The 10582-nt window shown below is 36.8% G+C and overlaps 1 protein-coding gene across 1 annotated transcript; it reads left to right on the top strand.

The window, feature by feature from the left end:
* The first annotated feature begins 8105 nt into the window (after nt 1-8105).
* Nucleotides 8106-9483, top strand: ccl25a (chemokine (C-C motif) ligand 25a). Its single transcript, XM_028594239.1, has 4 exons — nt 8106-8187; nt 8492-8609; nt 8732-8849; nt 9158-9483. The coding sequence occupies exons 1-4, from the start codon at nt 8124-8126 to the stop codon at nt 9179-9181; spliced, it is 324 nt and encodes a 107-aa protein (XP_028450040.1). The 5' UTR covers nt 8106-8123; the 3' UTR covers nt 9182-9483.
* The last annotated feature ends 1099 nt before the right edge of the window (nt 9484-10582 follow it).

Genomic DNA, 10582 nt, shown 5'->3' with positions numbered 1-10582 from the left:
AGAATGCTGTCCAGACTGAACATCACTATAAATAAAGTCTGCAAAACTATAAAATATGCCTTCAGCCTCAATACATAATTGAATAACTTACCTTCTGTGCTTTATCTTTTTGGAAAACAGATAGCTTAGTTGGCATCATCATTATTGTCAGGATGATTGATGGAAAAATGTTTTGCTGCCAAGGCCTTGAGGGATGTGACAAATTGCCAGGAGGAGGAAATTCTGCACAGATCTGACACTCACAAGCAAAAGCAACTGAAAGCAATTAGCTGAAAAATACATAAAATTAAGCTTCTGCAGCAAAGATAAATACTCCAAGTCAGATGTGACAAGGGGGAGGATGAGTCAATAGCAAAGCACTGGGAGGGGGGAAGAGGACTGAGTACCCAGGGCCCTCATTTGATAAGGGCCCTAAAACATGCCAGAATGAATAGCTGTGGATGCTAGGAGGGGCCCATAGAGAATGCCTTTCTACAGGGCCCAGAATTTTCTGCTACTCCCCTGGTTCCATGCAATCTGAAAAAAGGACTGCAAAGGAATGGATGGTTCTCTCACAATGGTTTCTTCTTAAACATCCCGCTGCATTCCATTGGATGTAGCCTACAGTTCACAAACTATTTTTTTTCTTTGCACATTACTTGTTTATTTACTTTTCCAGTTTCAGCTGTACAACCTCCCTCAGAAATGTTCTGTGCAGGTGGTGGTATTTACTATGACAGCCAATAATGTGAAGGTAAACAGACAAGGTCACATTCATGGATTCTGTGTTTCATCATGTTTACATTTATACACACGGTGATGCAGTGCTGCCTAACAGTGAGAACGTTAAAGGGTTTGAATCATAGACTGTAACAGTTTATGGTTTGAATCTTTGAGAGAGCTGGGCATTTCTTTAACATTGTCAGAAAAACACCTTTGACAACAATGATACAAATAGACATGATGATTAATATGCATGTTAATTATGGAAATGAACAAAAGGAATTTCAATCAAAACAAAAATCTGAGTCAATCAATGAGTAATTTCAGTAAACAGACTTAATTAACGATAGCCTGCTAAGTTTTTATCATCATTGTTACCATCAAAACACTCTGTGTTTATCCTTGACGTCTAACAAACACGTTGAATACATTTCCTACCTCATAAAACATTTGCAAAACCTTGCAAAAAGTGTTTTTGAATGAACATTGTTTACAGCTGCCTGCACTTTCCTTCTCCTCTTTTACAGGTGTATTGGTGCCTTTTATGGATGGCCACATTTACTATGCTGTGAATCAGACAGGAAAGCATCATTGACTGTTCTGTAGTGCAGATTGGTTCCCAGACATGTAAACACAAAAAAGCCACTCTGCTCTGATCAAACCTAGGAGTGTCACATGCTTAGGCATTTGGGGCACCTACAAATGCAAGCATGAATCAAAATCTTACCGCTTTCAGTCTATCTTTTCTGGACATTATTGCCTGACATTTATGTCTAATCCAACTGTTTTCATATGGATGTTTTTACAGTTTTTTGTTGTGTACAGCTGTCTGAGATGATCTGCTGCTTTGCATGTATTGTTTTTTATTTTTATTTTAAGCCAAAGCAGTTTACCTCATCTGCCACTGGAGGGCAAGAACAGTTTAGTTTAAAATTTTAATGCTGAAGCTACGCCTTCTACAGTTATACAACACTGTCTATTATTCTGAATCAGCTTGTTCAAACACCCCAGTGAAGCTATAATGTTTTTTTATGGCTGTTTTTTTATGGTATGTCTCATGAATCATTTGTATACATATTTTCCAGACATAACAACATAACATGGTATAACAAAAGTAGTCCTTTACATGCTTTTCAGTGCTTGCAATTCTTTGGCAAGTTTTAAATAAATAATATGAACAGAATACTTTATCCAATGGGTGTAATTAAATCAAAGGCAATGGAAGTTCATAGAATCATAGATAAACTATAAATATAATTAAATAATTGGATTAAAACACTAATTACAATCATAATTCTTCTCTGTTGAGGATAAAAAAAACATTAATTTGGCTTGCTCTCTCTCTCTCTCCCTCTCGCCCTCTCTCTCTCTCTCTCTCTCTCTCTCATTTCTTTTCTTTAGTAAAAGGGTCAAAGCAACAGCTCTTACCCAAACATATGAAATGTTTCCATTAGAAAGTGACCAGTTGCCAGATAAAGAAACAGAGTTAGGCAGAAAACACTGGTCAAATACAGCACAGACATAAACATAAACCAGTTGTTTGCCTTTGTTATTTCAATTATGGGGCGGCTGGCTCAGGAAGTAGAGCGGTTGTGGTCAGTGGTTCGATCCCTGTCCTCAGCAGTCTACATGTCAAAGTGTCCTTGGGCAAGATACTGAACCCCACATTGCTTTTGTATGAATGTGTGTGTGAATGGTACCTGTACAGTGTAAAGCAATTTATGGTTAAGGAATACTGTATGGGGCACATTTCATAAGAGTTTTCATTGCACAATACCAACCAATGGTTTTCAGCAAGAATCATGCTTCAAATGTCCCTTCAGGCAGAACTCAAAACAAGCCACTGCATGTGTTTGCCACAAAATCCCTCATCTGTCAGGGGAGCTTGGTTTCTGCTTCGAGCAATAACAGTTTCATTTCTTTTCTTATCCATCAGCATAGCCGTTGTCCAATGTCCACTGCAAATCAGTGAGTCAACATTTTTATTGGTTGCAGGCCAGGGAGCTTAACTCTCACTAACCTCCAATCATACTCCAGCTAAATGTTTGTGCATTTGTGTTGTGCCTGATAAAATTGTCTGTTACCATCAAGTGCAGATTTGTAAACATGCTCTGTAACATTGTTGTTGTTAAAAAAAAAGATGACTTCCTGTCCTCCTGATGTGTGTAATAAGTTTATAATAATCATATGTGCTGCTTAGAAGTACAATAAGACCATCTCCACATTCTGTTACATAACAGACTTCTCTTTTTCCTCCCAGATCATTGTAACTAACACCCAAAGATAAAACCCAGGGGGATTTCACTGGAAAAAAAACAAAGGTAATTATGATGCAAACATTCTTTCACAAAACCCAAAACCATCTCACTTGTTGAGTGGTGTAATATTTGATCTTATCTTCTGAGCCAACCTACTGGGTTGTCTGAGCAGTGTCATCTGAAGAACACAGCTTCTGGGTAGAGCTAAATACAGCAGAGTGTTGAATAAATTAGAATAAAATAAGAATGCTAGATCAAAAACTCACAATAGAGCAATGAAACAGCTCAAAATTTCAGGTCAATTTTGCAAATATTTGCTTAGGATTTTCATGGCTAAAAATAACTGCAGAGGCCGAATTCCAGAAAGAATTTTAATACTGGACGTCTGTGCAAAACTCCAGATTACGTTTGTTTACGTCCAGTGCCTGTATTTTTTTTTATACTTCTGTCTACAATATCGGTGCATGGCAACTGTGGTTGAGGTTAGATAAACATAATGGTTAAGGTAAAAAAAAAAATTAGTTGCAGGTCTGAAAACTCCAGTCTCCCTCAAAAAATACATTAGATACAGATACATTATGATACACCCTTACTTTGCTGCATAAAGACAACACTACTTCTTGCATTGGCACCACATGTTGGCACTGGATGTAGATCGATTTGTCTAATCTGAATGTAATTCCTATGTTCCCCCATGAAAAATCACACAGGTATGCTAAGTTTAGACTTCTTTACCAAAGTGCTTTTTGGAAATAGTTTTTTAAAAAAATGTCTTTTTTATAGAAGCAGAGTAGGGATTTCCGACACAACTTCACTTCCAAGGTGCATGGAGAAGGAAAAAAGTCTGAAAAGGTAAAACTCCAGCAACAGTTGTAGTACACAGAACAACTTTATTGTTTGACCAATGCGTTTCGGGTTGTGGCCCGTTTGTTTGTTTTGTTGTTGTTATTGCTGTTTTCACATCTGCTAATTATGGGATTGCCTTTGCTGGTCATTTCTTTTTATGTTTTTTGTTGCTGGTATCAGAAAAGTAAAGTAATGGCTGGATTGAAGGGAAGTTTGCTGTCTAGTACATTCATGCCCCCAAGAGTGAGAAACCTTTTGATCTTGATGATGTTTCCTAATCTGAAACAGTCAGGGCAAACTTAATCTTTAATCAGACGTATCAAATGAATTTATCAAAACCTTTTGACATTAACATAGATGGTTTTTATTTGCACAGTCATGCCCCAAGCAGGAGAGAAACCTTTCTGTTTGGCATTATCACACCCAGAAAACCTGAACCCCTGTGATGCTTCAAAATCAGTTAAAAAAAAAGGAAAGAAAGAAAAAGAAATAAGACAACCGGTAGAGAATAAATTCTTTTTTGATTGTTTTCCTCCATGTTTGCTTTCCTTTTTCCTTTTCATGCGCATGCAGTTTAAAAATGCAGGGTTGCAAAAGAGGTAAATCAGTATCATTATTCAGTCTACAGCATGTGAGACAGCTCTGTTCTCATCTCTGCTGTACTTGTTTTGTTCTGTGTGCCAAAGTAAAGTTTCTCACACACTGATAAACCGCTTCTTGGAGATGTCTACTTGCAAAACTACAGCAACGGTGATGGGATAAAAAAACATATCATATTGTCTGAAAGCAATGCTGAAGACAACACACTATATCATCACACGGCCTGGGTCCAAGTACCTTTGCCAGTGGACCATCATCTCCTGACAAATATTCAATGCCATTAATCCATCACGATTTGTTTTCAAATATGCAAGCGCAACCAGGAATACAGATAACCACAGCCAACTCTCTAGTTTTTTTCTTCTTGTTCAAGTTGCAGGTTGCTTTGCCAATGAACATTAAGATCTTTTTGTATTGTGATCAAAATCACACCTAACAGCGAGCAAGACCAGAATTGCACAAAAAGACTGAGGCAAATAGTAAATAAATTACAGCAAATCAAATGTATATGAACTCCTTTAATGTTTGGGTGGGAACTGGAAAGATACACGAAATTCTCAGATTCTTTTTAGATAAATGTTTGGCCTTTATTTGATAGGACAGCTGAAGACAGGAAAGGGGAAGAGAGAGGGAGGGCTACATGCTGCAAAGGGCCACGGGTCAGACTCAGACCCTGGCCACTGCGGTAAGGACTGAGCTTTAGTATATGGGACACACGCTCAACCAGGTGAGCTACCAGGGCGCTGGAGTAAACGTGTAGTAAACAACTGAAGTGTGCACCAGTATCCTGCAGGCAAAGGAAATGAAAAGGGCAGGTTCAGGATACACCTCATTGGGCTGAGCAGGGTGTTTGGATGTGAGTAAGTATAAACAGTGAACAGTGCTCTCTAATGTCCACTCAGGCACTCAACGCTCATTAATATCTGTCACAAAGCGCTCAACAGAAAGTCTCTGTGAAAGGAACTCTGATGCCTGTTGTCAGGCGCCAACAGGAAAGGCTTTGGGTGGATATGCGATATGGCAATGCTGACAAGTGTTTTTAATGCAAAGCTTCTTAACTGTCAGATCACAATATGACTAAAAGAAGGTTACTTCAAATCTGGTTCATATCTGAAATTCTGAAGAAGCTCGCCTGAGAATATGGCATGACTGAGGGTGTCAACAGGTTTTTACATGAGACATTTTTTTGGTTTGAGTATATACATCAACAAAATTTGGTAATTGCTTTATTTGTCACACTTTACTCAAGTCGATATAAGGTGTTTTTAAACGGACAGGCAATAGCAGAGTGATGGGTTGAAGAGGATGTCCTATTTGATTCTGTGATTAGGTGACTGAGTGAGATCAATGATTTTATGAGTAGTGTTCTTCCTTCATATTTCTCGTGGGCTCCAAGGGTCCAAACAAGTTCAAGCGAGCTTTATTGATTCTGAGAAACAGCTTTTATTGCCTGATAAAACTTGCTCTGTGCCATCTGTTGGGGACATGGGGACTTCCACACACAATTAAAAGTAAATGAGTAACATCATAATTTTCACCTTTAAACTGTACATCAACCAATGTTCTCTAAATGATATGCAGTGTTTATGTTTCACACTTAAAAAGCTAACCAGAGACAGTGAATCCAATTCATCTCAGCATTAAAAGAATGCACAAGAACTAAATGACTTACCAATAAAGTAATACCCATAAAATAGCGGTAGGCTGTCATCTCTGACTGTGTGCATGGTGGTCATTCATCATCAAATGAAGCTTATAAATTATTTTATGGCAGGCTGAAACAGGCTGATAGTGTAATTTCTCTAGAAAACCAATCTATCATTGTATGTCCATAAAAAAAAAGTAAAACCTTACTAGGGGGAACAGTTTTCTATATAGAAATATTGAAGATGTCGCCAAAAATTTAATAGGAGGTCATACTGGATTTCACTGTAACACCAGCAAGTATCAGTGCAGGGACATCATTTTCAGGGGACGAATGGAACTATAAACCCGGCCAGGGCCACAACGTGGGGAATACTCTCAATTTAAAGTTTGTTTTATCTCTTTATACTCTAAAGGCATGTGTTTTAGTTTTTCTGTTATTTGTATGTTCCTGAGAATGAATGTTTTAAAAGGGAAAAGAGTTACTGACAAGTGTGAATGTTAATTATGCTATTTAGTTTTATATAGTACATTACTCTAGTTGCACCTACATGTAATAATGTGTTACATGGGTATGTGGTGTATGTACTGTATGTTTGTGCATTTAGATTTATGAATTTAAGTGCCTGTGCATGTTCACATTCCATGGTGAAAATGCATGTTCATGTACATGTACATAATATATATATATATATATTTATATAGTGTATATGTTATATATACATATGTGTATATATATATAGTGTATATGTTGTATTGTTATAATTGTTATATTGATATCAATAGATATTTGGGGATCCTTCCTTTAATATCTACCCTGTTTGAGCAAGGACACACTGATATGATTGTGTGCTTGTATTCAAAGAGAAACACATCATTTGAGATACAAATATCTGGTCTGTTTCTTATTTTAACACACTTGAAACTATATAAGGCCAGGATGTTGGGCAGGATGAGCTTTAACAGTTGAATCTTAGCACAAATATGTGACTGTCTAAGTCTGTTATTCCATCCTTTGTGTTAAATACTGTTCTTAAGTGCAATGATTTAACCAGAAGAACTTTTTGGGTAAGAGTTTAAGAACAAGTTCTGTAAGAACAAGTGCAATACACACCTTTTTTCAACAGCCATTGTGGAAGACTGAGTGTTTCTTAATATGTAGCTGTCAGTGTGAGGGGATGTTAAAACCTTCCTGAGTTTAACTCCAAAATCTTTTAGAAAAACACATCAGTATTGGTTCGGGAAAAAAAGAAAGACGAGTCGAGGGGCAAAGGTGTGTCGCGTTTATGGAAATATGATCCATGCCCCTGAGTCCTTATAAGAGGGCCTCACCTCACCTGCACAGAGACAAGAAGAGAGCAACAATATACACCTGGAGCTTTAGAGGTGAGTAACCGGTTAATTATAATATAAAAAGAGACCCTGCACTGTTTTAATGTGGAGTAATGGTCATTCATATTCTTTCTGATAAGATTAAGATTAATATAATTTGTAGAAGTTTTATTTGGGTTATTCTTTACTCTATTTTACTTTACTTTACTTTACTTTAAAAGTAAAATTACACATCAATTCACATCAAATCAATGTAAATGTGACAGATTTTGCCAAAAGGCAATTTCTTTTGCAATGTCACGGCAGGTTTATGTTAAGAAATGAAATGTTATGCCTTAAGTCAAACAGGTTCAAAGTAAAAGCACAGATTCAGAGAACAGATGTGAATTCTTTTTTCATCAGCACACAAAAGCAATAACATTTAATTTAGTTTCTTACCAACAAAAAAAAAACAAGAAATAATGGAAACATTTATGGTCATCAAAAACAAATTGGTTCATATTTTAGAACTGTGATTGATTTATTCAACAGGTGTCAACACGTCCTGTAATGGAAAGAGACTCAAATAGAATGAGATTTGTTTAACAACAGGGAGTTGTTGAGTAAAATAGGTCAACGTTTTAAGATACATATGTATATGAGAATGTATAAGAGAGCCATTATGAAATATTTGCTAAAGGTTCAAGGTTTCATTTTTGCATCCATCTGACTTCTTTCAGAGCTGCAACTACAGACTGCACCATGCGCTTCCCAACGCTGATCATCCTGCTGATCCTATCTTGTCTTTGCCTTGCACTGGCACAAAGTAAGACACTGTAAAAGAGCAGCTGGTATCTGACAGTAGTGTCACATACGTAGCATTTAATACAGAGAAAAGATAAAATGATGAGGCAGCTTTATTGCCTCAATAACTGCGTGGGCAGATGTGGCCTCACTGTGTACTTTTTGACTTGTTAAGACCTTTAGCATTGTGTCAATTACCTTTTGATTGAATTATTTGACTGTTGTACAACTAATGTTGTACAACTAATAGTATACTGTACATACTGTAGTGGTGCTGGATTGTACTGAATTTCTAACTTCACTGTACTGGATTTCTAATTCTTCAGAGACTTTTGACGACTGCTGTTTGAAGTATGTGACAAAAATGAGCAAAGGCACTCAAAGACACGCAGTGACGTACAGATGGCAGGTGACAGATGGAGGCTGCAACATCCCTGCTGTAATGTAAGTACGCATGCACAGACTATAAGAACATCCACAAAACTCTTAAATGTTTAATATTTTAACAGAGGTTTTCTATCACTGCTACTCAAAATAAACGTTTGTTTGCATCAATTATGCTCTAGCTTCACCATGAAGAAGGGGAGGGTGTTTTGCACAAACCCCAAAGACACATGGGTCAAAGAACTGATGAGCAAGATTGATGAAAAAATACAAAAACAGGACCACAAGAAACACAGGCAGGTGGGTGATTACTAAAATGTTTGCAGTGCATCATTTTATCAAGTCATGTCTATATTTAAGTCCTAACAATCTTGTTTTATTAAAAAAAGTGAAAAACTCTACCAGCGCAGTGTAGGTTTTTCAACCAGTTTCCAGTGGAAATAATTGTTTTTAATATATCCATAAATTAGTGTTTGCATTGTGACGTAAGAAAAAACAAGGCATGTTGCTGCGCTAGAATCAACAAAAATGACACATTTGAAAGTGTATAAAACAATTTGAAATATGTGTGAAGTGGTGTTCAAACGGATGTCTTTTCTGTCTCACAGCCTCAATCGTTGAACAGAGGCTGAGGGTGACCACCTGTGACAATGGACCCCAGTCATCTTTCCTCCATCTGCCAAATCTTATCAAGCAACACATGGTTTTATGGTGACTTACTGGAAGGCAATCGAGGAAGCTGGCCAAGGAAATCTTGTAGCATCACTTTTGCTTTCACTCTGCAGTCAGATAAAGGTCAAAGCTTGGGTAGAATCACAGCAACACTTGTTCAGGGTTGGACTGCTAATGCCGACTGACCACGACACACATATAAATGCCTTCCATAGCATGGCTGCTTCAATGAGAATATTTGCGACTGTTTTCACGAGGTATTCAATAAGCTGTTTAATTAATGGTAATATGTATGTAATATTTAGAGTATTTCTTGCATATGTCTAAATGTCCATCAAATACTTGTTTATATGCAAACACTAATTGTTAAATGTTAATGCCTTTTTGAAATGCGTGTCATGGAAGAAGGTGAAACTCCTGTCTTAATTTCTTCTAAATAGTTTAAATGTCTGTTTTTCCCTCCATACATTTTGTACTTTATTATGTGTTCTCATAAAAACATTATTACAATAAACTTTCTCATCACCTCCCTCTCACTGTTGTTTAAAGGTTTATGATTATGTTCACATAAATGTTTTTATACAGTGTTTTCCTCTTGGCCCAATTATGGTTTATTCTTACATTTTTACACTGTATTTTCTGGGAACATTATGTAAAAAGAAAGAAGGAAAGAGGAAAGGAAACACTCCATTCCTGTCCTTGCTCATATACATTAATGAAGAGTTTGAATTATACGAGGAAAATACTTCTCCTGGGAATCGTATGGTGTAAGCGAGGTTCAATGATGTTTATATTGTATTAACACAAGGCATACAGCAGTAACAATCAAACAGTAACAAGTTTACCTTAAAAGGGTGAGTTCGCTAAAATGTTTGCACATGGTCTCATTTCAAGGTTTCTTTATGAGGCTGCTATAAAGTATAATTCTCCTCCTTCATCACCTGATGTTATCATCATTAAACATACTTTATACTGGCAATATTGTATATATAATAATATATAATATTGTGATTATTATTGCAACTGTTCATCACGCCCCCAACCGGCACAGTCAGAGACCGCCTACCAAGAGCCTGGGTCTGTCCGAGGTTTCTTCCTGAGAGGGAGTTTTTCTTTGCCACTGTCGCACTGAATGCTTGCTCTTGGGGGAATTACTGGAATTGTTGGGTCTTTGTAAATTATAGTGTGTGGTCTAGACCTACTCTATCTGTAAAGTGTCTTTAGTGAATTGATACTATAAATAAAATTGAATTGAATTGAATATTTAACTTACAAAAGTTGAAATAAAATTTAAATATGACAGTTTTATGTAACTAGTAGATATGTAACTAATCTCACATTAAACACAGTTTCTAGTGCAG

The sequence above is a fragment of the Perca flavescens genome, chromosome 12, assembly GCF_004354835.1.
Source record: "Perca flavescens isolate YP-PL-M2 chromosome 12, PFLA_1.0, whole genome shotgun sequence".
NCBI classification, from domain to species: Eukaryota; Metazoa; Chordata; class Actinopteri; order Perciformes; family Percidae; genus Perca; species Perca flavescens.
Note: the sequence above shows the minus strand (reverse complement) of the source record. Positions and strands in the feature narration are given on the sequence as shown.

Excerpts from the sequence above, each read along its gene's own strand:
- ccl25a (XM_028594239.1), top strand. The coding sequence starts at position 8,124 with ATGCGCTTCCCAACGCTGATCATCCTGCTGATCCTATCTTGTCTTTGC. Across the intron at positions 8,188-8,491 it reads TTGCCTTGCACTGGCACAAA|AGACTTTTGACGACTGCTGT; the intron begins GTAAGACACTGT and ends CTAATTCTTCAG. Across the intron at positions 8,850-9,157 it reads ACCACAAGAAACACAGGCAG|CCTCAATCGTTGAACAGAGG; the intron begins GTGGGTGATTAC and ends TCTGTCTCACAG.